This window comes from Onychomys torridus, chromosome 9 (genome assembly GCF_903995425.1).
Source record: "Onychomys torridus chromosome 9, mOncTor1.1, whole genome shotgun sequence".
Classification (NCBI taxonomy): Eukaryota; Metazoa; Chordata; class Mammalia; order Rodentia; family Cricetidae; genus Onychomys; species Onychomys torridus.
In genome coordinates, this window is record NC_050451.1 from 110,736,366 (window position 1) to 110,762,789 (window position 26,424).

General features: G+C 40.9%; 1 protein-coding gene across 5 annotated transcripts in view; it reads left to right on the forward strand.

Moving 5' to 3' along the window:
* Positions 1-26,424, forward strand: part of Pcca (propionyl-CoA carboxylase subunit alpha) — a 387,394-nt gene that overhangs the window by 206,345 nt on the left and 154,625 nt on the right. For all 5 annotated transcript variants that reach the window (XR_004945920.1, XR_004945921.1, XM_036199583.1 and 2 more), the window contains exon 19: positions 4,412-4,514. Coding sequence is in view for 3 of the 5 variants with exons in the window: in XM_036199583.1 (XP_036055476.1) it covers positions 4,412-4,514 (103 nt within the window). In the remaining 2 variants the exon portion in view is untranslated. The remainder of the gene's footprint in view (positions 1-4,411; positions 4,515-26,424) is intronic.

Here is a 26,424-nt window from a genome sequence, read left to right on the forward strand (position 1 = left end):
TTTTTTTTTAATTTAAAATATAACTTTAGGTGGTTATTACTATCACGTTCATGCTTTTTGAATTGAAATTGGTGTTTAAAAAAAAGAACAACAAAACTATTATTGTTCTCTTTGAAATTCTGCAGAACCAGAGTACACATTCCTCCAGGTTTGTATCTCTGTCTACTCTGATGCAATATTGTATGGCTCAGTAACTGGCATAAATGCCCACATCATCTATTTTTATTCACAGACAAAATCAAACTACATTTGAAGCCATGTAAAGCTAGATAAACCCTAGTATTCACCCTGCTTCTGCTTGGGGAGTCTTCTTTCTGCTCTCCTTGGCACCTGGAGGTATTGCTCTCAGTGGGACTGCTTTCCTTCATTCTCTTAACAAAGCACCTTAGATGACATTGTTCAAAAGTGCTACTCCAGGAGTAAGGTTCCCATCACCTGCCTGTTTCTGTGGGTTCCCAAGTGCATTACTGAGGAGAGAAGGAGCTCTGGACATTCTCCCAGAAGCCTGTGTTCTTCCATAAGGTCCCTCTTGGGGCAAGCTACAATGTATATGAAACAGATGTGGATCAAAATAAAGCAGTGGAAAAATAAATAATGGCTGGGTCCTGAGGAGAGACAGCTCTGTCTCGACACCATCTGCCAGATCGTTTTCTGTGGGAAAAAGCATCCTGGACTAGAACAAGACATTAGGATCAGCAACTTCCCGTCTCCTCTGCAGGCAAAGGATGGCTGCCTCACTGGAAAGGGCCTTCGCTCTCATTAACTGCCACTGAATTCTAGGAAATACTACAGCGTATAGTACTGGTTAAGTGGAAGGAAGGTAGTACAATTACATTATCACTGAGGCAGGTATGAAGGTGGTAATCCCCTTGGAAAATTTGAGACAGAGGAGAGGGATGCTAACGTAATGGAAGGATTTCAGTCATGGGCCAAAACAAGAGGAGAGGTCTGAAGATGGGACTAGCCATGTCACCTTTGCATACCTTCATCTAATCCTCTGTGTGTGTCTATCAGTGCAGGTACCATTGCTATTTTATTGTTTTATGAAGGAAATGCATCCTATCAATTTGTTCAAGGTCAGAAATATAGGCAGCATCTGTCGCACTTGTGTGGGTCAGCAGAGTCTTTTTTATTGACTTTCTGTTCTGCCTTCTCATTGGCTGTAAACCAAACCACATGGCTTCCTTGTCACTGCCTGTCTATACAGACCTCCAGGTCTTTGTGGTTGGTACTGGGATTAAAGGCATGTGTTACCGTGCTGGCTGTGTCCTTGAACACACAGAGACTTTGCCTGCCATGTGATCGGATTAAGGGTATGTGCTACCACTACCAGACTTCTGCTTAATGACTTCCTCTTAGTTCTGATCCCCAGGCAACTTTATATACAAATGAAATCATATTTCAGCACAAATAAAATATCACTACAGCCCTAGCCTCTGAAACAATTCTCTTTAGGTTACCTAACAGTGTCTTCCAAATTTTCTTCTGTAGGATTTGAGACAGTCATCATTAAGCAGATGGAGTTGACTGTCAGTACAAACATCCTTCTACCTGCCAATCTCTCTTCACCAGGCCCCGAAACTAGAGAGTCAAGGCTGTTATGACTATGCTTTTTTTTTTTTTTAATACCTGGTAACATAATTCTTTTGAAATTTGAGAGGCTTGAATGAAAATATAAACTGCAACATTAAATTTAGATCCATGGCTAGTGCCTAGGTACTAAAAAATGCTAGCATTAACAATGCTTTAAAGATATGGAGATTATAAATGTGTGACACTAGGGTTAATTTTGAAGTCATTACTTTTAAAAACAAAATTGTGGGGACTTTTATGTTTTTTTTTTTCCTGGAAGCTTGACCTAGTTTTTCTGCCCCATGTAACACCAACTGTACGTTTGTATGACAAGTCTAGCTTTGTTTAGAGCTCTGGAAGCCTTGTGTGGATTCCAGGTTTACCAGAAAGCCAAGACTAGAGCAGATAGAAGACATAGGTTGTGTGCAAGATGGGAACCATGCTGGCTTCTCTTGGTGTTCCATGATAGGGTGCCAGTGTTTGTGAATTTGTAGGTCTTGAGGTTTAATGTAGCTTAGTGTCTGTCCTTAAGGTTTCAGTCTAACTGATATGCTAAGGTAGGTTTGTTTGCAGTTGGCACTATGGAGGAACATTTTGTATTGTTTACAAGTAGAATAAGGTATTATGGTTCATTCTTTTTAAAGAAATAAACTTTATTTTATTATTATTGTGTGTATGTATATGCCTGTGTGTGTGTGTGTGTGTGTGTGTGTGTGTGTGTGTGTGTGTGTGTGTGTTTTATGTGGATTCCAGGGATTGACTTCAGGTCCTCAGGCCTGTAGGAAGGACCTTCACTCATTGAGAGATTTCCTCCATTCTTTACTGCAATTTCAGTTGTATCAACTACAAAGGGTTAATCAGCTGCAAGTTTCTATGCCAAATTATGCTGACTAATTCATTTTTTTTTTTTGTCTTGGAAACTTAACACACTTGTCACATTGTTTATTTTACTTTATTTTAAAATACCTTGAATAGTTATCAAAAATAATACTACTTAATAAAGATTAATTTGTGAAGGGCTGTCACAGTTACACAATTCAAGTTCATAACATGGAGCGTGGATGATGTCTGTCTTAGTCAGTGTTCTATTGCTGTGAGGAGACACCATGATCACGGCAGCTCTTAAAAGGAAAGTATTTCTTTGAAGGGGCTCGCTTACAGTTTCCGAGGTTCAGTCCATTATCATCATGACAGGGAGCATGGTGGCATGCAGGCAGATGTGGTGCTGAAGTACTAACTGAGAGTCCTACATCTTACAGGCAACAGGAAGTCAACTAAGAACCTGGACGGTATCCTGAGCATAGGAAACCTCAAAGCCAGCCCCACAGTGATGCACTTCTTCCAACAAGGCCACACCCACTCCACCCAAGCCAAACTTCCTGATAGTGCCACTCCCTATGAGATTATGTGGCCAATTACATTCAGATACCACAAAAGTTCTTTGATGATGTGCCACAATTACAATAGTAGGGCTGCTGTCGTCTTTGGAGTGTCTGCTTTTTAAAATCTCCCCAATTTATAGCTGAAAGCTGTTTTTCTAAGGGCGGATTAGTAAAATTCTTGCAGGCCACAAGAATATATCATAGAGATTCAGCTGTGTATTAAAGCTGAACTTTGACTGGCCAAGGGTCTGTCAAAAGGCAAGCCATTTATTATGGATATTTGGTGTTACCAAGCCTTTAATATTTCAGCTGTCTTGTGCTATGAAATCCTTGCCTGTCCAGACCAATTGGTAAACAGTTCAGCTCCCCTGACCCACTGAACCTACTAAATTACTAACTTCCCTGCTGAGTTTAGGAGACAAGCTGGCAGGAGACTCCTAGCTTTGTTTCCTGTGATAATAAAGTTCAGACCATCCCCTGGCCTTGAGGAGGCCTAGTGGTTCTCCAGAGCACTCCGGCAGAGAACAAAAGAGGTTTTTACATGTCAAGTGAGGGATAAAACAACATTCCTGAGGAGGCCGGGAACCAGGGGCCCAAGGAAAGAAAAGGCAGGTATTTTCGGTAGACAGGGAGAGAACAGCACTGAGAAGAGAAAAGAGAATGGAAGAACTAGATGGGTAAGAACTTGAGAGGAACAAACTGAGATGGGGAAGAACTAGATTGAAGGGCTAGAAGAGAGTACTAGAGGAATGAGATGCAAGATGAGGAAGAGCCAAATAGGGAAGAACAAGATGAGGAAGAGCCAGATGAGAAAGAAGGAGATGGGAGAGGAGCTGATAGGGGAAAGAACTAGATGGACCTAGAAGGGACAGATCTAGATGAAGGAATGAAGACAGAACCTAGAGGGGACAGTAGATAAATATAGAGAGAAATCAGGCAAGAAAGGAACTAGGCATGAGAGCAGAACAGAAGCTGTGTAGAGAGAACTATCACAGAATAATAAAGTGTATGAACTAAGGAGTTTCGTGTACATAGATTCATTTCTTCAAAGATTAATTATCAGCTGGTTGTAGATTCTTCCCGGGCCCTGGGAGGGACTATGGAGGGCTGGACCCCTAGTCCCCGATATCAAATGGAACGTGAAGTAGGACTATGGAGGGCTGGACCCCAGTCCCCGGTATCAAATGGAACGTGAAGTAGGGCTATGGAGGGCTGGATCCCCAGTCCCCGGTATCAAATGGATCGTGAAGTAGGGCTATGGAGGGCTGGACCCCCAGTCCCCGGTATCAAATGGAACGTGAAGTAGGACTATGGAGGGCTGGACCCCAGTCCCCGGTATCAAATGGAACGTGAAGTGTGTTCTTTGACTCTTCTACCCCACACACTAGTGTGAAAGGAAATTAGTTTATTGATAGAGAATAATATATAGTTAACTCTTTTACTTTCTTTTGATTCAGAGTGCCAGTTGTTAGAACAGATGCGGCCAAGTGGGAGCTCTCAATAAAGTTACACGATGAAGATCACACTGTCGTGGCATCAAACAGTGGGTCGACTTATGCCGTGAGTTGTGCTTGTTTATTTGGTTATCTTGAACTATCTGTGCGAGCGTAGAGCTGTTTAGCCTCCCCAGGGTCTCTTCACAGCCTCCAGCATGGCTCCGTGTCTGTCTTTATGGACTGAATTTAAATGGGACTTTTTTTGTCCTCTTATGCTAATTAGGGAACACATTCCTAGATTTAGTCATATTCTAAACTACTTCTTGATTCATTTTTCTTTAGTACCCACTGAAAAATTATAGGTTTGCCTTCGTGTCAGAGATTAAAGATGCGAGAATCTGATTTCATCCCACTCTTGGAAAAACTCCTCATGATCTGGCATGGAGTGTATCTAAGCCACACCCTGTCAAGATTATTCCTATGAGCCCAAACTTCATGTTTGTTTGCAATTTCATTTTAGAAACTCACAACCCCTAATCTGACTGTTTGAGCACTGTCTTTAGATTGTTTTCCCTGTGAAATCCTCTTCTGCTTTACCTTTTATTTCATGAGGGAAACATATTGAAATGAGTGCATTAAATCGTTTTGGAAAGACCCACCTTGGCATGTGACATAAAAAACCTGTTTCCTCGTTTTTCACTTGGATGCTGTAGAATGTGTCATCCTCAGAAAGTAGCTTGGGTTCCTGTGGTGCCCCCCAACTTCCACATGTAGAGGTAGACTGAGCTGTTTCAGGCTGCGCATGCAGGGTCAGTTAGGCATACTGGTGTGAAAGCTTGCAGAGTATGGCGTCTTTTCTCCTCTCAGTGAGAGAACTGCGGTTTGTTTTCTTGGTTTCTTGCCATAGCTAGAACAAAATTAGCCTAAAGGTGACTTCAGAGAAAGTATGAGCAAGGTCATGTTTGTTTATCTTGCAGTACAGCTCAGAGAATCCATAGTTTTAGAGTTTTCAATTTTTCTGGCATTTTAAACTTTTTTTATAAAATTAAATCAACTAAATGAAGTTTTAAAAAACATGGTGGGGTGGGGAGGGGTGAGCAGTTACTGTTGTAAGAGTACAAATTTTCATCTGTGTAAGGTGAAGTGTTTTAGAGGTATTTGGTGAACGTTCATGAGTATATGCTATGTGTGCATTGCATAAGTAGAAACTATACATAGCAGCTCACTTTGGTGTTCATATGAAGACATTGGCTCTCAGGTCAAAGTCTGGGATTAGTAAAAGCAACTGTGAATTCAGTTGCCAGGATGAGCAATAGAATTGACCAGGAGTGTGAAACCCCTGAACACACATGGTGGAAATACTAGCCAGTCTTTCACAACATTGAACTCCAAAGTGAGGACACTCAGCTGAGTTCATGTATAATAATATTCTGGATTCCTAAGTTTCCCCCACTTATCTCTTGTGCAATACAATATAAAACTGGTTAGAACAACAGAAGAAACACAAAGATTAGTGTGTTTGTTGCTTTAATGATGAAGAACTAAATTTATATTGAAGACCTTTTTTTTTTCATTTTTCTTTATTAAGAAATTTTCTACTCACTCCACATACTATCCACAGACCCCCCACTCCTCCCTCCTCCCACCCCTCAGCCTTCTCTCCCAAGCCACCCTGCATCCCCACATCCCCCAAATCGAGGTCTCCCATGGGGAGTCAGCAGAGCCCAGCACACTGAGCCTAGGCAGGTCCAAGCCCCTTCCCACTGCACCAAGGCTGTGCAAGGTGTCACACCACAGGCACCGGATTCCAGAAGTCTGCCCATAGACAGATCCTGATCCCCCTGCCTGGGTGCCCCCCAAACAGTTAGAGCCAAACAACCCTCTTCCATATCCAGAGGGCCTAGTCCAGTCCCATGGGGGCTCCACAGCCACCAGTCCACAGTTCATGGGCTTCCACTAGTGTGGCCAGTCATCTCTGCACGTCCTTCCATCATGATCTTGACGTCTCTCGCCTGCAGTATCTCTCCTCTCTCTCATCATTTGGACTTCTGAAGCTCAGCCTGGTGCCTGGCTGTGGATCTCTGTATCTGCCTCCATCTGAAGACCATTCATTTTGAAGAAAAATGTCCAAGTGGTCCTGATAGGTAAACAAACTGGGTTAGAAATGTGACCCTCCAGTGATAGGCACATGACCACTACACGGGCACATTGGCTGTTTTGCCTGGTGTTTGCCTGATATCAACTGCTCGTAAGTAATACTTAGGAGTAGATATTCCTGGCTACTAGGGCCAGTGGCAACAACCTTTGTAAAGTCTCTCTTTGTAAAGACTACTACTTAAGAATAAGCAAGGTTAGAGAGCTGGCTTAGTGGGGAGGAGTGCTCCCTGCTAGTCTGAGGACCTGAGTTCCACCCCATGAACCTACATAAGAAGCTAGGTATTTGACACAAATCCATCATCCCTGCAAGAGACAGAGGCAGGAGGATTGTCCAGAAGCCCCAAGCCAGCTAGGCCAGAGCACAAAACAACACAAAAGCAAGAGAGAATGCCTCAGCAAGACAAAGAGAGAACCCACTGTCAGTGATGCCCTCTGACCTCTGCAAGACACCATGGCATGAACAACCCCACCTCCGTCGCTATCAATCAACCAACATTTCAAAGAGTATCCAAAATTCCTAGATTATCCATGGTATGTTAATGTAATCTTCATACTAATGAATAAAAAATTTAAATGGTCAAAATAATACTTAGTATTGCTGGTCAAAGAATAATTTCCTACTATCTTAAAATCTAAGATAAAATTAAAATTTAAGGTTAGAATATAAAGTTCTGGTATTCATTTTAATACTATCATTCATACTTTGTTGAAATTTCTTCACCTTTTCTACGGTCTTCCCCTATTTTTTATGATTCTCTTCTACCCCCCAAAAAGCCCTTTGTGCTTTTAAATTCTTTACAGTTAATTTTCCTAAATTAGGTTCAGTTTTTTTTATTAAGAGAACAAAATATTTTCAATAAGCATAAAACTGCTTCATTTAAATTAAAATTAGAGTCCTTCCATTCCCCAATTTCAGGTTATATGTAGATACAATTTGTTGTATCAAATTTAAAAGGCTGGGCTTGGTGGTAGTTTAGCACTTCCTAGCATGCATGCACAGGGCCTGAGTTAAATAAACAGCAGAGACCTCTGTCTGGAGTGGCAGTGGGAGGTGCTCCATGGACTTACTCTTCAGCCAAGTAGCCATCATTATGAGCATGATGACAATCTCTATTTGTAGGTGCGAGGCCATTGTATGTAGAACATAGTAAGGAACCAACTAAGAAACTATCATGAAAAGTGAGTTCAGTATGTGTACAAAATCAAGTCAGTTAAACCTCTCTTCACTTGCAGTAGCAACCCCACAGTAAAAACAGTTCCATTAACAAGAAAATTAGAAGAATGTGATATCGAGGAGTAAGCACAATAACAGTATGTGACATCCATGGTGAAATGCAAAGCACTGAAGAAGAATGAAGGGGGAAGCACGGCCTCCTGGTCCATGACCTGTTTAGAAAGGTGGCTTGCACTGCTTCTTCATGATCTGACGACTCCTGTAGTTCCTGAGTCAGCTGTGTTACATTCACATGGAAGCGTAAAGATCTAGGATTGCCAAAACTATCTCCAAAACAAACATGAGGATGGATAAGTCACATTTTCACCCTCAGTGTATTGAACTGTAGTGTAGTCCTTACATAAAGGTAAATACGTTGATTGCTGGAATAGAATAGAGAATAGGGAAATAATCCTCACTGTTGGTAAATACTGGGTGCCTAATTTGAGGGTGATTCTCAAAGCCATCAGATAAACAAATATGTGGTGGTTTGATTTAGAAGGTAATGATGTGTCTGCTGGGCTTTTTTTCCTACTAAGTATATGCTCTACCACTGAGTTACATCCCTACTCTAAATTGTTGTTTTACAGAGATGCCAAAATAATTCAGTAGAGGAATGAGTAATCCTTTCAGCAAATGTAGGGATATCCACATACACTGAATGAAGTTGAACTACTTCCTCATATTGAGTTAATATGCAAAATTTAACCAAAATGAATTAATCTTTAAATGCAAGAGCTAAACCATTTTTCTGACTTTATATGTTACTATGTTTTCATAGATGACACCAAAAGAGCATAAGAAACACAAGAAAAAAATGAATAAATAATTAGTATTTATCTAAATTAAAATGTTTACTTCAAAAGACACCAACAAGAAATTATAGACAAACCCACAGAATGGTAAAACCCATTTACAAACTGAATAAAGAACTTGTGTATAAAGGCAAGAAATTCAGGTTTAAAATGAGTGAAGACCCTGAGTACACTCCAGAGAGTGTAGCCCTGTCAGTGGAAGGCAGGTCTGTACCACAACACTTCCAGGAAAAACAAATCAAAAGGGTGAATACAGAAACTTACTATCTGCTCGGGTGGTAGAAGCAGAGAAACCAGGTCCCTCATGGACTGGGTTGGTCTGAGACACAGTGCCTTGGACTTCCTCAGACAGTTACACATCTAGGTTGTCCAGAACCTTGGCCCAGTTCTGTCATGAGGATTTAGTCTTGTATATTCACTTAAGTACTTATATCCTTATTACTATGATAGACATATTTAAGCTTTGAAATCATATTAAAATTTTCAAATAATGGTTACAGGACCAGATGTCAGCATCGTAATAGGAATTAAAGGGGAGTATATGTATTCATTTAGCCTTTCTGCAAAATAATTTGATGGCATTCATAAAAGACCTTTAAAAGATTCATATCCACTGGTGTACTACTAATTCTACACTTAAGAACTGTGTCTCAAGGAAGTGATGAGAAATTACTGGTATCAGCTTAATGTTTTACTTAATAAAAAGTTTAACAAAATTTAACCCCATGGAAAAAGTCTGCATTTACTGGTTAATGGGAAGGCAGACTTGGAAGTAACTAAAATACAACAATAAACAGCTTCCTAGAGATGGCTACAAGCATTTTATCACATGACAGCTGTCCTAGTTAGGGTTACTATTGCTGTGATGAAACACCATGACCAAAGCAAGTTGGGGAGGAAATGCTTTATTTGGCATACACTTTCATATGGTACTCTGTTGTTGAAGGAAGCCAGAACAGGAACTCCAGTAGGGTAGAAACCACAAGGCAGGAGCTGATGCTGAGATTGCAGAGGAGTACTGCTTACTGGCTTACTCTCCACGGTGTGCTCAGCCTGCTTTCTTACAGAACCCAGGACCATCAGCTCTATCACTGTCCCTACCCATAATAGGCTGGGCCCTCCCTCATCAATCACTAAATAAAATGGCCCACAGTCTGATCTTTTGAGGCATTTTCTCAATTGAAACTACCTCCTATAGGATGACTCTAGCTTGACATAAAACTAGCCAGCACAAGAACCAAAAAAAGCTCTAAGATGCCTGGATGAAGGGAAATACCTGGAGGAAAAGGAGGCTTTAGGAGATATGACTAGTAACAATTTAGAACACACTGCCTGTGTGAGCAGGGCTGACTGAATTACATCTATGAGGAAAACACTGTAGTGTGGCAGAATGGGAGAGCAAAGTCTGTTGAAAGGTTAAAGACATTTTTGGAGGGTTAGGTAGTGTTTGCCTGTCTGTATATCTGTGCACCATGTACATGCCTGCTACTCACAGAGGCTAAAAGAGAGTGTTGGATCCCCTGGAATTGGAGTTACAGAGGGGTATGTGCCACCACATGGGTGCTAGGAATTGAACCTAAGTCCTCTGAAAGAGCAACCAATGTTCTTAACCTCTGAGCCATCTCTCCAGCCCCCCCCCCCAGACATCTTTAATCTGTAATAAGTTTAATTTCTTAAAAAATTATTGCATTTCATTTATTTATTTTTATATGTACACTCAAACATGTGAAAGTCAGAGGACATTTAGTAGGGAATTGCTTTTCTCTTTCCACCATGTGGGTCCCAGAAATTAAAATCAAGTTGTTAAGCTTGAGAAGAAACCTTACCCACTGAGCCATTTCACCAACTTTAAAAAAAAAAAAAATGTGTGTGTGTGTGTGTGTGTGTGTGTGTGTGTGTGCGCGCGCGCGCGCGCGCGCGCGCGCGCTCGCGCTCGCGCTCATGCACTCATGCATGCATACATGCATGTGGAAGTCAACCTTCAGGACTTGTGAGGGAGCCCACAGAGGCTATCCAGTGAGACCTTACTCAGGGTCAGAGAATCTGGCTTGCTTTATCCAGCAGGGCTGCATAATGAGATGATTTTGCCACAGGTGTATTTACCACGTGTTTGGAAGGTCTGCACTTGGCTATGCGGTGTGCTTTGATCTTGCAACCGGGAGGTCTTTTGCTCCTTCCCTTGGCCTTGTTATAAAAAGCCCTTTTGAATAAACAAGGAGGCTGTTGGGTATTGACCCAGCCCCTCCTGAAGCTGTTCTGTTTCTGTCTTTCTTCTCATTATCTAGGTCTCTCTTTCTACCTGATATTTTCTTATCCCTCTCTACTCTGCCTAAGAATCCTTCAAAAGGTGGGAGCTGGACTCACATAGACTTTGTTCCCACCACTCTGTGGGTCCTAGTACTGAACTTGGGTGGGTCAGGCTAGACATCAAGGACTTTCACCCACTGAGCTATCTTGTTGGTCTTGTTTTTTTAGTTTGAATTTATTTTATTTATTATTATTGTAGGGGGACACATGGGTGTGTAGAGGTCAGGGACAACTTTCAGGAGTTGTTCTCTCCTGTCACCTGTGTCCTTCCTTTGTGGCTTCCCAGGGTCGAACTCAGGTCATTAGGCTTGTATGGCAAGTGCTTTTTGCCCTCAACCATCTTGCCAGCCCTAATTCCTTAGTGTGTATTTTCTTAATTTTACTGTTATTTGTGCACACCGTGGTTTATAGCTACATTGTTTGTAAAGTTATTTTCACCTGAAGCAACTGATTACTTGGATCTATGTTTGCTGAAACCTTATGCTGCCCTGTGGGCAGCACTTCACATGCCTGATCTTATTCAGTTTGTCGAGTTGCCCAGATAGGTACAGAGAAGTTCAGAAGCTCAGAGTCATCATTGAGTAGATTTGACTCTACTGGACTGTGGGCACATCGTTGTCAATGTGAGGGATAGTGATGTGGGATAAGGGAAGCTGTTGGAGATGCATCTCAAAGGCCAGTACCCACTTAACAAAATTACCTCATCTCTATCCCTTTTATACTAGTGGGAAATGCTGAGAGATGTGGCTACTGTGGATTTTATGGGACTGTGTGACTCACGGGTTCATGGTTGTTTTAAGGCACTGCTTACTCTGATGCAGACCTGAGCTCAATTCCCACCACCACACACAATTTTTAATTTTTTTTTTTTTTTTTTGTGTGTGTGTGTGTGTGTGTGTGTGTGTGTGTACACGTACTTGCCTGCTAGCATTTGTGGGCACACCCATGCTATAGAAGCACAGCTATGGTTCTCTCAGATTGGTCCCTGTGATTGAGCTCAGGTCATCAGGCTTAGTGGTATGTACTTTTATCCTTTGAGCCATCTCACCAGCCCTCCAAAAATCTTTTTAAAGTATTTATAAACCTTACCACTACTTATAAATGTTAATATTGTGATAAATAATGATGTTTAGCATTGCTTGAATAATTTTATACAAGTAAAAAGATTTTGCAGAGCTATATGAGGTTTGAGAATGCCATTCACGTCTAAAATAGTTTAAACTCTCATTTTGTTTTCTTAATGATGTTCATTTTGGTTGATTCAAAATTATCTTTGGATGCCTGTGGTGGAGGGAGGGAAATGTTGTAGAGTGTTCATATCATTTAAATTACTACCCTGTATTTTTCTTCACAAAGAAAAGATACAGTGATGAACATAAGGATAAAAAATAATAATTACATATGGATGCATAATTAAGAAATAATTGCATCCTTATTGTTTGACGTTTTCTTTCTCTGATAGACCCAACCTTTCCCCTTTGTTCTGCCTCCGTTTACTTTGTTCTAGACTTCTAAACTGAGAGAACATTCCACCAGATTATTTTGACATTTAAAGAACACTTTGGAAATTTGGTGTTTAGTCGAGCCATGTGAGCAGTTTTGTAAAATGTCATTTAAAAACCAAACAGTAATTGAATTAACTTAGAATACCTACTAAATGCTTTTTCAAAATAAGACTATTTTAAAAAAAGATGTATTTATTTCTGTTTTATGTCTATCAAGGTATTTTGCTTGCATGTATGTATGTCTTATGCCACTTGTGTGCCTGGTGCTTAAGAGGAATCACACCTGGAACCAGATGATTGTGAGCCACCATGTGGGTTTGGGGAACTGAATCTGGGTCTTCTGGAAGGACAACCACACAACCATCTCTTGAGCCTCCTTGCTTTTTTTTTTTTTTTTATTGTAAATGTTAACTAAAGAATCAGATATCTCTTAACAAAATTACCTCATCTCTGACCCTTTTATACTAGTGGGAAATGCTGAGAGATATGGCTACTGTGGATTTTATGGGACTGTGTGATTCACGGGTTCATGGTTGTTTTGAGGCACTGCTTACTCTGATCTGAAACATATGTAGACTACAATAGATTTGAACTTATAGCAGTCCTCCCTTTTCAAGCTGCCTATGTCTTGGAATTACAGCTGTACATCACCACATCCAGCTTTTTGAATATTTTGAATATTTTTGCCTTTTTGAAAATTTTACTTTCAAATACCTTTCTTAGAAAAATAAGCTATTGCCACATCTACCATTTTTTTTTTTTTTTAACCTTTTAGGTAGTTTTTAGGAAAGGCTCTTACTCTGGGATGTGATGAAAACATTATTAAACAAGGCCAGTTAACCATTACATTTATGACAACTTTAGCCTTTTCATTTAAAAATTATCTGTGACTCAAATTCATGTTTGGCAAATGGAAAAGAACATTTTTTTCCAGTAGTGTTTGAAAACAAATATTCCATGTCTAAGCAGATCTTATAATCAAATGGTGTGATCTTGCCCTGAAATTTGACTTTTGCATGTGATAGAAAATTGAGATTGGGTTTTTTGAAGTTACCCAACATACTTAAACTTTTTACTTCTATTTTTCTTTTAATATGAATTAAGTGTTTTGATCATGTGAACTACTTGTCAGGCAAGTTTTTTTGTGTAGCTATCCCCCTCAAATAATTTTAAAAAAAGATTTTAAACAAAGCAGAATTTAAAATAATGTATTTGAAGAAATTATCTTCTTGACAATGAATTTTTACAAAGTGCATTCAGCAAGAAGTTAATTTTCTTGAAAAATTTTTCCAATGGAAAAAAATTAGGAAAATAAATCTTTTTTTTTTTTTCTTTTTCAAGAAATTTATCAGGAGACATTGCCTGAGGCCTATTTTGTTTTTGTTTTTTTCAGCCTTTATTGAATTTGTTCTTTGACAGTTACATGCATACATGTTGTGCGTTTTGCTGCTGTTGTCAGCCTTGCCTGCCTCCTTCCCTTTCACCCCTTCTCATCTCTGCCTCCGGACAAGTCCTTTTTCCACATTCACAACATTTTAAATTAGCATATATGGTGTTAGATATCATTATGACATTTCCAACAAAATGAGGTTTTAGTGGCCCCCCCTTCATGTTACAGAAGTATAATATGTCAAGTTGTCCTGCCTAGAACATCCTATGTTAGGCTAAGTCAGACAGCCAGCAGACAGGAGAAGCCTGTACTTCAGTTTCTTCACAGAAGGGGAAAATCCTTCATGTCAGATGAAAATGTTCAATGTTCAATGACAGTTTATAGTGGGGTGATTGTGAATGGCTTGTGGACACGTAAGAACAGGCACCAGCCTGCTCACACTCGCACAGGGTAAGATGATAGAGAGAAACCATTCTCCATATACAGTTTGGCAAAAATGAAAATTTTGATAGTTCTCTGATTTCATATGTTATTTCCCTGGCTACTGGCCAGTCAGTGTTTTATTAAACCAGTGTACAAGAGCATTATCCCACAGCAATTATAGAAAAATAAGTGCTGATATATCATGGTTACATTCATTCAAAACCCACAGGAAACAATTTGACAGGGGGAGTCTTATAGTTAGGTGTGTGGAACACACTGGTAATCCCCAATGATAATCATGAGTTGGGTAGAAACAACATTTGTTCAAACTCAGGCTGGGCTACATAGCAAAATCTTGTCTCAAAATCAACCAACCAACAAGCATAAATCCAAATTGTCACCTTATATTCAAATGTAGGAAGTATAAGAAAATGTCCATAGCAGTATTGTTTGTAATGGCAGGGGATTCAAACAGCTCAAAAGCCAAGCCTGTTAATAGTTAGATAACATTGGCAATGTGTAGCTGAAGTTTTCTCTAGTCCTGCCTGGCCCACAGTCATGACAAATCTCTCTCACCCACCAGTGCATCCTTCTTCCATTTCGCAGGTAATAGTATATCCTTTTGAGGTCTTTGATGTAGTTGAAGACTAGATAGTTATAATTTTCCTTAGTTATGATAAAAGATCCTTAGTTATGATAAAAGATAAGTTATATATGAAACCTTAGACTCACAAATATAGGATAGATATATCTTCTTTAATTTTGCCAAATATAAATAGAGTAGATATTATAAACAGACTAGATATTGTAACTGTAATTCTTGCTTGATAACTGTTTTATTATATGTAATTGTACTATGTGAAAGTTAAAACCTTCCCTTTTTGAAAAAAAGAAAAGGGGAAGTGCTATGGGATGTTCTGTATGTTAAATGTGTTGCTCTGTTTGGTTAATAAATAAAACACTGATTGGCCAGTAGCCAGGCAGGAAGTATAGGCAGAACAAGCGGAGAAGAAAATTATGGGAACAGGAAGGCTGAGAGAGGAGAGGCTGCTGGCTGCCACCATGAGTACATACATGTAAGATACTGGTAAGTCACGAGCCATGTGGCAAGGTATAGATTTATAGAAATGGGTTAATTTAAGATAGAAGAACTAGATAACAAGAAGCCTGCCACAGCCATAGTTTATAAGCAATATAAGTCTCTGTGTGTTTACTTGGTTGGGTCTGAGCGGCTGCAGGACTGGCGGGTGAGAGAGATTTGTCCTGACTGTGGGCCAGGCAGGACTGGAGAAAACTCCAGCTACAGCAATGTCAGAGCAGTGAAATCCTTTTAGCTGTTAAAAATGATTATGAGTCCATCCTACCCAATAAAAACAAATTATATTCACTGGTACGCCCTCCCATGCCCAAGAGAAAGAGTATGTTAGGACAGGTGTGGTGTGGTGCATGCCTTTAATTTCAGTAGTCCAGAGTCAGGGGCAGGCATATTTCTGTGAGTTCCAGGCCAGCCTAGGCCACATGGTGAGATTCTGTCTTGAGGGGGAAAAATAGATGTGTATGCTTATTATGTGAATAGAAGATCTTCAGAAGGAGCCACGAGAAAGTGGTAACTGTGGGTTGTCCTGATGCTTGGGAGCTGGTTGCCTGGTTCCATACAGTGCCTTTGGCCATCCAGGTAAGCACTCAGATAAGCTTCTGGTTCATTAGAGCTACTAGCCACAAAGTACAGTTTCTGAAACCCTTTCAGCTGGAACTCTGAACTTGAAAGTGGTTTCTAGAGAGCACAGAATAGGTTATCTTTTAAGGACTCGTCCAAATTAGTCAGGGAAAGAGTGAAAACACATTTGGATACTAGCTGCGAAACCCCCTTTCCTTCTGAAGTGTATAAACCACTTCAAGAGATGACTGTTTGCATATAGCTCTCTGAAGGTGGTTCTTGGGCTTCTAGAATTGGTGGTAGTTTCACTGAGTATTTTAAGAACTAAAGTGGTTCAAGGAAGAGGGTCCCAAAGTCTCTTGCTGTACTGCTGTCACTCCCTACCTGGAGATCAGCACACTGACAAACATCCTTTCAAAGCAGCCACAGCCAGGTAGCTTGACATCTGATGAAGGGAGTCAAATAAACAAGACTGGAAAAATCAAGCCCACAGAGTAACTCACACAGCATGACCTGTTTACCTTTTAAATGTAGCCTTTCCAGTGGGTATCATAATCTGCTTTTCAGCCAGAAGACTGAATTTTCATAAAAATGTGAGGTTCCTGCCCATGTAATCTGGAAAATTGCCCGTCTAATTGGGTGCAGGGCTGCACCTGCACCCTCTTAAATGGCTCAGGCATGTTGTGCTTAAGAGCCAAGTTGCTTGTTAGGGCACTAAGGGAGGAACAAAAATAAGCTACAGACCCCAAGTCCCTGCTACTCTGGAGATGAAAAGCACTAAGTGGGATTGGTGGTTACCGTGTTAGAGTTGGCAAATACTGTGATTAAGACTTCAACTAGGTTTTAGTATTATGTTCAGGTTTCTGAAGGATTTAATTTCAGGTAAAATGCTTACTGTTGACACAAGATATCCAGCTTTAGTCCAAGTCATTTAACTTTATAATCTGTTCTAAAATATATGCAGTAGTATGGTAGCATCTTTAGATACTGATCAAATTCAATAATAGATTTATTAACAATTATTTTTAAAATTTTGCTTATATGTGTATTTCCTGTCCCCAGTTTTTGAGGCAGGGTCTCACTGTGTAGCCCAGGGTGGCTTTTAAAATTGAGCAAACCTATCAGCTTCCTTTGTGCTGAGATTCAGAGGTCACCACCATTCTTGGCTTAATTCTGATATCATAATTCTGCATCTCAAACTTATTTACAAATTAAATGAACATTGAAACCATCTGTTGAAATGCCCCTGAGTGACTTTATAAAAATAAATTCGTATACAGTTACTGTTCTGTCATCATTATAGTTGTAATGAGTGTCAGCATTGTTGACTGTGTTCTGTGACATAGGTACTAGAGAAACAGTGGTAGTCAAGGGAGATGATGTGTCTGACTTTCCAAATCTGTTGAGAGTGACAAGCAAGTAAATAATGATAGGGAGAGTGGGTACCATGGAGAACAGACAGGGTTCTGCAAACCTGGACATGAAGATGGGTGGGGACTTTCAAAGGGAAACTAGCCAGCCTGAGACCTATGGAAGGTGGTGGTGGATGGCACAGGGCATAAGGTCATAATTTTGAAGGCTTATGTAAGATGTATAAAGAGAATTAAAGTGAGGAAATGGAAGAAGCAGTGTATAGCTGTGGGAAGCTGGGTATCTGGTTCTGATGGCAGGCAGTGAGGGGTAGGATTAGCAGCTTCATATCTGTGGATGCCACTTGAGCTTGTGGACCTGTTGGGGATTGATGTGAAAGGCAGTGGAGACCACAGAAAGCCTTCCTTTCTGCAAGACATCTCATGGTGATCCTGTTAGAAAGACCACTGTGTCTCCCTTCTAGTGAATAGGTTAGAGAGGCCACACTGCAGTGAGGGAGGGCTGCGAGGAGGTTAGGGAAACTGAATGGAGGATGTATGAGCCTTGAAAGCGGTGTTTCCACAGTGGAGAAAAATGGACCAGTATAAGAGAGATTTAAAATTGGGACAAGCTAAAGAGGAATATTGATAATACCAGCATTTCTGGAGTAGTAACACTAACTGCTGACTGTGGGCTCAGTAAAACCAAGAAATGGATGTGCAGGGCATTACTTAATAAGGATAACAATGTATGTGATCTACTCTAATCTTGATAGCACTCTAGGAAGAATAAAGACTATTCTGTCTGCTGTAAGTGGAAGAAAACTGACCTGCAGAGAGATTAGCAGCCTTTTCTACAGTCATAACGTAGAGTAGAGCAGGGATTGAGTCTCAGAATCTGGCTCTGGTTCCTGAGATCACATTGGAAGCTGTCTCACCACAACCCTATGATGAAGAGCAAGAGAACCTAGGGGTATTGGGCAGCTGGCTGAATGACAGTGGCATTTGCTGAAATGTGTGCAGAGGGATCAGGGATGATGAAGGCAGCTACAGACCTATTGGGAGAACCTAGCAGTGTTCACTGGGTCGTTACAAATGAAGTTCTATGGCCCAAGAGAATGTTCAGTGGAAGTTTGACCTTCAATTGCATAAAAAACAGTTGGAGGATGGGAAGAGTTGAGAGAAGTGAAGAGGGTCAAGTAGTGTTAAACCTGGCATCCACTAAAGATGTCAAGAAGGAACAGAGAATACTAGGGGGGAAAAGCAATTGTAGAGTGACACTGGTTCAAAAACACCAAAACCAAAGGAAGAAGAAGAAAGACTAAGCTGTGTCTGTTGACTTTAGCAAAGAGAGTTGAGAGCAATTTCAGTGACGTAATGAGGACAGAAATGGAATATTAGTTGAGGTGGGAGTACTGTGGCATGAATGATTCTTCCAAGAAAGGTGAGAAGTTGAGTGTAAAAGCCAGAGTGCACCAGAGTGTTCAGGTAGGACTTTTTACTTGAAATTCCTTTGGTGGGAGTGGGGGGTGGCTCCTGAAAGTTCCTTTGACTTCCACAGGTGCACCCGGCACATGCACACCCACACTCAGTAATAATAAAGAACACAATTCTCATCTTTAAAAAGTCAAATTTGGAGAATATTTACATTCAAGCTGATTAGTCTTGATTGTGTGATTAGAAAAAGATACCCAGCAAAGCAAATGCAAACTCATACTATGTTTGGATATAGGAGTACCTGGAAAAATACAAAAAAAAAAATTAATGGACAGAATTGTGGGGCCAAGGTGCAAGGACTTCATGTGAGAAGAAGGAGATAGGGGCAGCCGGTCCATCTAAATATATCTAGAGTTTTTTTTTTTTTTTTTCTGTAGCCTATTATAGTGGAGAAAATGTATCTTTTTCCTTCTACCTTCTAAGTTCTCAGCTGCTGCCCCTGTAACAAAACAAGTTAACAAGGGGGAAAGTGCACATTTATTTAACAGCATTTGTACCTGACACAGGAGATTTCATAAAGAGTCAAAGACCCAAACAAATTTTCCAGCCTGAGTTTCAGTGGAGAGGCATGGGGAATGTGGTAGGATGAGCTGTTTGAGGGAAGGTTGGTAACTGGGATAGTAAGCAAGCCCTGTGGAGACTCCTCTTGTGGGGCTTTGGAGGGAAGAGTGCTCTTTCCCTTCTGGGGAGGGAAGCTATCTCTCATACAGTCTCATGACCTGCTTCAGGGAAGGTCACAGAGTCCTTCCGGCACCTGCCATTTCTCTAATTCCTAAAGTTTAAAATATTCCATATGCCAAGGTGCATATTTTGGAGTAGCTTATGCCTACCCCCTGGCTGTGGGAGTGAACTTCCCAAGCTTTTAATGGCTGTTACAGCTGCTTCTGCTCATATATGTATTGATATTTTGTTTACTTAGTTACACAATATGTTTAACAACATTGATTGATGTTCAGGACATTTAAAAACTGCAGTCCAGAATGTTGGTAGAGTGCATCAAGCTTTAAAGTTTTGAATGTAGGAACACATTGTAAACTTGTTTTATTTAGCTACTTTAATTTTCATACTTCATTTTTAAAATTTCCCTGCCTGCCCTGCTGGAGGGGGGCCCAGGCCTTGTGCATGCGAAGCAGGTACTCTGCTCCAAGCTATACCCTTCGACCTGTTACCTTGTTTTCCATATGCCAGGCTGTAACCGGCACTCACGGGAATTGAATGCACACCTTTTTTGCAAATGGTACTGGGGTTCCCCCTATTTGGATAATAGGGTAATTTCTGTTACCGAATGTAAAGTATTTGTTGTATATTCCAGGCGGTGTTTTAAAGTAATGATGTCAGTGGAGAAAGCCATCTGTTTTAATCTTTGCCACACTTTGCCTTTTCCTCTGTCTGTGCTGTGGTAGTGCATCCTCCAGTGTCTAGGCAGTCATCCTCCACTGTGAAATTTCCTTTGAGTTGGCATTAATTTACTCACCTGTCATGGGGTGCCCAGATTTGGAGATTCAGGGGAGGTGGCAAAGAATTTTTAGTCGTGTGAGTAACCAAGTTGTATTTCAACCTAATCTGTCTTCTTGAATCTCATTTGAAGAAAAGTGCCGCAGGATGGTAGAGCTGATGGTAGAAGCCTAGGCCAGCTTCCCTCTTAACAGGAGAGAGCACTCAGGGGAAGGTGGAAGTGGTACGCTCATGATAACTGAGTGAGTAAAGAGAACCCAGAAGCCAGGCTCTCCTGCTGGCGAGACCTTGCCACTCATCTGTTTGTCTGTCCATTATCCATCCATCCACCCACCCACCTACCCACTCACTTATTCTCTGTTGTGTTGGGGTTTGAATTCAACTTCTGGCACATATTAGGCAAGTGCTCTGCTTCGGAGCCTGACAACTGAATTTCAGCTGCTGTGTGGATGATTGGTTTTATGTCTCAATGTATGGGGATGACTTTGAGACCTTGTCCATCTACTGTCACATCTATCATTGGTCTTTAAGGAAAAGTGTGATTGTTCCCATGTGCCGGCACATGCCTACAGTGGCCAACGATGAGGTTAAGAGCCTTGGAAGCTAGATATTAAGGGAACTTTATTTTTGGGGGACAATATTCCAAGTTCTGAGCACAAATTTCTTCTACTACTTCATAGTCCTAGTGGTGGCTGTTAAGTAGAATATTTTTGTTAAAGCAAGATTTTGAAGTTCTTAGCCCTTTCTGCTTTTTGTCAACTACTAGAATCTTTACATCACAAAATCCATGTTTCTTAATTTTTTAGTCACACACCATCAAATGTGTGGGACACTTTAAGTGTTGGCTTGCCCTCTCCCTCTGGAGGCCTTACAGAAGCTTTGCTAAGTAGAGCCAGAGGCTAGAAAGGGATCCCAGCGGCAAAGAGTAGGAATGTCCTGCCCTTGCTGATTCTGTGGTGAGATAGTTTTGAACCTTGGCATGACTCTTTCAGCTCTTCCCATTCCATAAAAACAACATTGTCATGGAGCCTCAATGTGCCGCAGCTGCACCAAATGTTTTGATGTCTTCGAAAAAGGCGGACACGGGCTTCTCTTTGAAATGTGTGAGGCGGCTCAAGATGCCGCTGCTCAGATGGATTTAATTAGTCCTTCCTGGGACTGGATGTCTGCTTGCTGCAGCTGAATTCTCATTCCATTCACCCATAACTAGAAACACCTCGCTTCAAACGGGTTTCTTCAAAGAAAGAGGGGTTTCGGGTTCTGTGTTTCACTGCTTTTTGATGTTGGTTTCCTTTAACTGAGAGGACCTCATGTTTACACAACTGTTATTATTAAACAAACATAGCTGGCCACACCAAGGCTCCTTTTGTACCAGTCTAGTTAGAGTGGCCATCGAGATCTGTGGAATAGATCTCACTTCTCAGACCCCCACTGCAGCTGTGCCTCACTAGATTTTGCTTGTGAGTAAACTGAAAAGATGGCATTAACCTGTGGATATGGCCTTACGATCCTGGATGAATGCTTCTATGAGGCAATGCTCAGAACCTGAAATGTAGCCAGTGTTAATCACAGAACAAAGCCAGTGACCAAACCAGGATGTCACAGTGCAGGTGGTGCATGTTTTGGTTCGTCTGCCAATGGTACAGGGCTGTGGTATGCTCTTCAGTAAATATCTTTAAAAGATGCTCTTTATAGTAAAATATGACTTTAAAATGTGCTGGGCTAGCATTTTTTTTCTTAAATTAGCTGCAAACTGTCACATTTCAACAGAATGGCTACTGCCGTGTATACCCCACACCCAATAATGTTTTCTTTTCTCCTCTATTTAGTGTGTCTAAGGGTCCAGTGTGTCCCATAATCACAGCATCTTTTGTCTTCTCTACCCACATCCTAATTGCATTTCTGGGGTTGTGATGGTCTCCAAAATTGCACTCATGCATTTATTGGGCTCAGATGGGAGAACTTGGGGCTTTGGAGGCTGTTCACCAGTAGCATGGGTTTGCATTTTAGATCTTTCTGGTGCTAACATCCAGAGGTTTAGAAAAAGCCTAAAAGCTACTCTTGCATTGCATATTACCCTGGCCTTTAAGGAAAGATAAAGTCGTCTTAGGCTGTTGAAGCTTAAAACTGTTCCAAAGCCGCAGCTCACCAATTGTTCTGGTGTCTTGTTTCACTTCAGTACTTCATCCAAGAATTGATAGTCTCAGACTGCCTGAGACTCCTTCCTTAGGTCTCAGCCATAAATGATCCTTCCCATCTCTTCACCAGCTTCCATGATGCATAACTGTGGCAGTTTCTTCAACTCAAAGAATAGAGAGACCCCTCTTGGATAGTTAAAATGGCCAAGAAAAGTTTAACAAGGTAAAAGTGTATTTTGAGCAATGACATCATCTAGGGCTATGGTGGATGGGGCCAAGCACAGTTAGGCATTGAGCTCTCTATTCTGGGATCACTTGTTTTGTAAATTGTGGCTGTTGGGTGGAACTCCCAGTGTCAGTAGAATGATAGACGTGACACAGAAATGTTTTATTGCATTTATGTACATGTACTCACTTTGAAAATCATAGGTATGGTTTATTCAAGCTGCCCTTTAAATGGTTTACCTTTATAACAGTAGTACATGTTTTTGTAATTTTATTTGTTGGCTATGCTCTAAAAATTTTGATAGAAATACAAAGTATCAAGGGTTAGAACACTAGTGAGTTTCCTTTTATGTCAATTTGCAAGATAGCTTGTTAGAAAACTGTATTTCTAGCTGTTGAAGTTAATATGCAGTACATCACAGCGGTCATGTTTTCTATTATGTAAACAGGGAAGTCTTATAAACAAGAAATATTCAACAAGTCAGATCTAAGGAGATAGGCCATTATATTTCTCCCTCCATTTTTTTTTCAACTTGGAAAAATTAACCTAGCTACCAGCAGCATTTGAAGTTCAGCTTGGGGCCAGGTAAGGGATGGTAGGGAAACAAGCTGATGTTGTTTTGCAAACAACAGTCTTTGAAGATAGTGAAACTTCCTCTGTCCCTTACTAGTTATGTAACTGTTCAGAAGGGGAGGCCATTTAACTCTTCTGAGCCACTACCACAGCAGTGTTTTATGGAGTGCTAGTAGACAGGAAAACAAAAGGGCCGTGAGACACCGAGATGAACTTGGACCTAAACTGCAACCCTGGACAGGCAGGCTGTGGAAGCCAGCGGGAGCCAGGTAGTTTGAAGCACCCTGGTTTTCCTCATCTATAAAATAGGGCTGATACCTTCTAGGGTTTTTATAAAACTTGAATGAGATAATGTATATGAAGACTCTAGTAGAGTGGTGAGTGTGCTTATTGCAACTTAGATGTGCAAATTATACATATTAATTTGTTTTTCTCAAAATCTAATGACTTATATGCTTTGCAAGCAGATCTCTTCCCATTTGTGAACAGCATGTGAACAATTTGCACAAGTGGGTAAAAACACACAAACGCTGGCACGACTTGTCAGTGCCAGTTACTTCTGAGATTTTCTGTTATGCTTTTTTCGTGGGAACCTGTGTTGAGGTTGTAACTCAGTAACTCAAACATACTTCTAGAAAGTCTTCATGTCTCTGTAATTGATTTTGGGGAAATTTTGTCTAGTGAGACTGGTGAAGCCACCACAGACATCGGCTTTCTTCCCTCTCTGTGCCCTTCCCTTAAAGCCTATAGTTACTTTTTCACCCACTGGAGAGTACACCTATATTGTCATGATGGCAGACTCAGTCCTGCTCTTGGGGAGTTTGATCCCTTTTCCACCTGCCCTCCCTGTTTCTGTGGCACTTTCCCAGGTATCTGTTTACATACCCCCTACCTCATGGATGTCCCTCAGGCACTCTCAGAGTGCCATTCTTCGCATTACACTATCCTTCCCTGCTAGTATGTTTTTCCCCTCTCCCACCACCAAGAGTCTCTGATTGCCTGAGATACCAGATCAGAGCCTCAGATCCTCTTTTATAAAAACCTCTCTGTTGTAGGATGCTCTGAGGAATCAATGAGTGGGATGCATATTAGGCAGCTGGTTAATGTTCATTTTCTTTGGTTTAGATCCATTTCTCTGAAAAAGTGACACATTTAAACAGCTGGAAATAAAACCAAAGGACATTTAATTACCAGAATTGAAATTTCTGTTTTGAGTCAATTAATGTTTCCCTTCCAATGGAGGATGTTATAAAATAAATCATGGTATTTAAACCTCAATAAAAGGTAAACATTGCTAAATTTTAAAGTTCTATGTGAAAGGCCCGTCTCTGGGTGGATGTGTGTGTTCTTAGAGTCTTATTTGTCATGGCAGCACATGGAGATGGGTTTACATTGCTGTTGCCCCATTTAATCACTCAGGGTTTTAAATAAAAACTATTGGTTGTGTTTAGCTGTGTGATGTATGGCTCTTGTATGGAGGATGTTTAAGGAGCCAGATAGAGAGTATGAACATCACACAATGTGTGTCATAAATAACTGAGTAGACTTGTTGAGTAACTATCAAAATCACTCAGTGCGACAAAGAAGTACTTGAGTTTACTCTTAATCTAGTGACAGTGACTTACACTTGTTATGCATACCCCTTATTCAAGACTAGACTGAGTCATAGGAGAGTTGCTCTTGTGCCTCTGATCAGTTCTGAGAAGAGCTTGAAAGAATTTGTGATTTTGTTTATAGGCTGCTACTAAAAGCACCAAGTGTGAGAGCTGGCTGTAATTGGTGAGGAGGGCATTAGTAGATGTTACTGGATTAGTTTATCACAGACTAGAACAGACCTGTTCAGTCTCATTCCACACCACTGGTTTGGGCACATTCATTGACATTTTAACTAAAAGTTGCATTCAAGCCTAGTCTTCAGTTACCACATGTGCTTAATGTTCAACAAGCAAACTACTCCCTGCCCCCAGTACACTGGAAACTACCTCACAGGAGGTGTTTCATTCTTGGATGAATAGAGCATTCCAACTTGTAATTAAGCTGCAACACACACACACACACACACACACACACACACACACACACACACACAATACTAACTTACAAGGAGGATATTCTTGCTAGCATATTCTGTAGATCATTTGCTTATTCAAGCATATAAAACTTCAACAAGAGGAGGTAATTTTGTTCAGATTTCTTGATTTGAATTGTTCTACTATTTGGCACTGGGTGGAAAAGGGAAAAAAATCATATTGAAAGCATTGTTCTGCTAATGAAGTTGCTTGTTCTCATTTGTGCCAAATTTGGCAGGTAAAATTACCATTTATTCTACTTGCTGGAGCTGCAAAATAGATTGTTGAGGAAAAGTAGCAATTTAAGTAATGACACCAGATAGAACATGCTACATTGTGTTCATCTCCAATGCTTTCCTTCTGTACTGTCATGCAGCTTGTACTTCCTGTCAGGGTTGCACTTTGCCATTAAGCACTCCCTTGGCGTTGGGTCTAAGAGCATTCATCCGCTATGGGCAATATGTTCCAACTGTGGGATTTAAACAAACACTGTCACTATTAATTATAGTAGACCAAAGTGAAGCATTCTGGCCCAAAGATAAATCAAAGGTTGATGAATTGTTTTGATTATTTTGAAAGTATTTCATGAGTTTAAGTTGTGAGCAATTCTTTAACCATAAAGATGAAGTAGATGCTTGAATGTGCAGATGTATAAGATTCTGATGTTCTCCTCTGTAGACTGCAGGCAATGGTCGAGAGAAAGCCTGATCTGACCTAGTCTGGTGATCAGATGGCCAAACACCCTAACGGTCGTGTTGGAACTCTCATCCAATAACTAATGGAAGTGGATGCAGAGATCCTTGCCCAGGCTCCAGGTGGAGCTCCAGGAGTCCAATTGTCGAGAAAGAGGAGGGACTGTAAGAGTGTGAATTGTTGAGACCAAGATTGGAGAGGCACAGGGACAAATAGCCAAACGAATGGAAACACATGAATTATGAACCAAAGGCTGTGGAGCCCCCAGCTGGATCAGGCCCTCTGGATAAGTGAGACAATTGAATAGCTTGATCTGTTTGGGAGGCACCCAGGCAGTGGGACCTGGACCTGTCCTTAGTGCATGAGCTGGCTGTTTGGAACCTTGGGCTTACACAGGGACACTTTGCTCAGCCTGGAAGGAGGGGACAGAACCTGCCTGTACTGAATCCACCAGGTTTAAATGAATCCCCAGGGTAGTCTTGGCCCTGGAGGACATGGGAATGGAGGGGAGGGGCTTGGGGGAAGGTGGGGGGGGGGTGGGAGGGGGAGGACAGGGGAACCCATGAC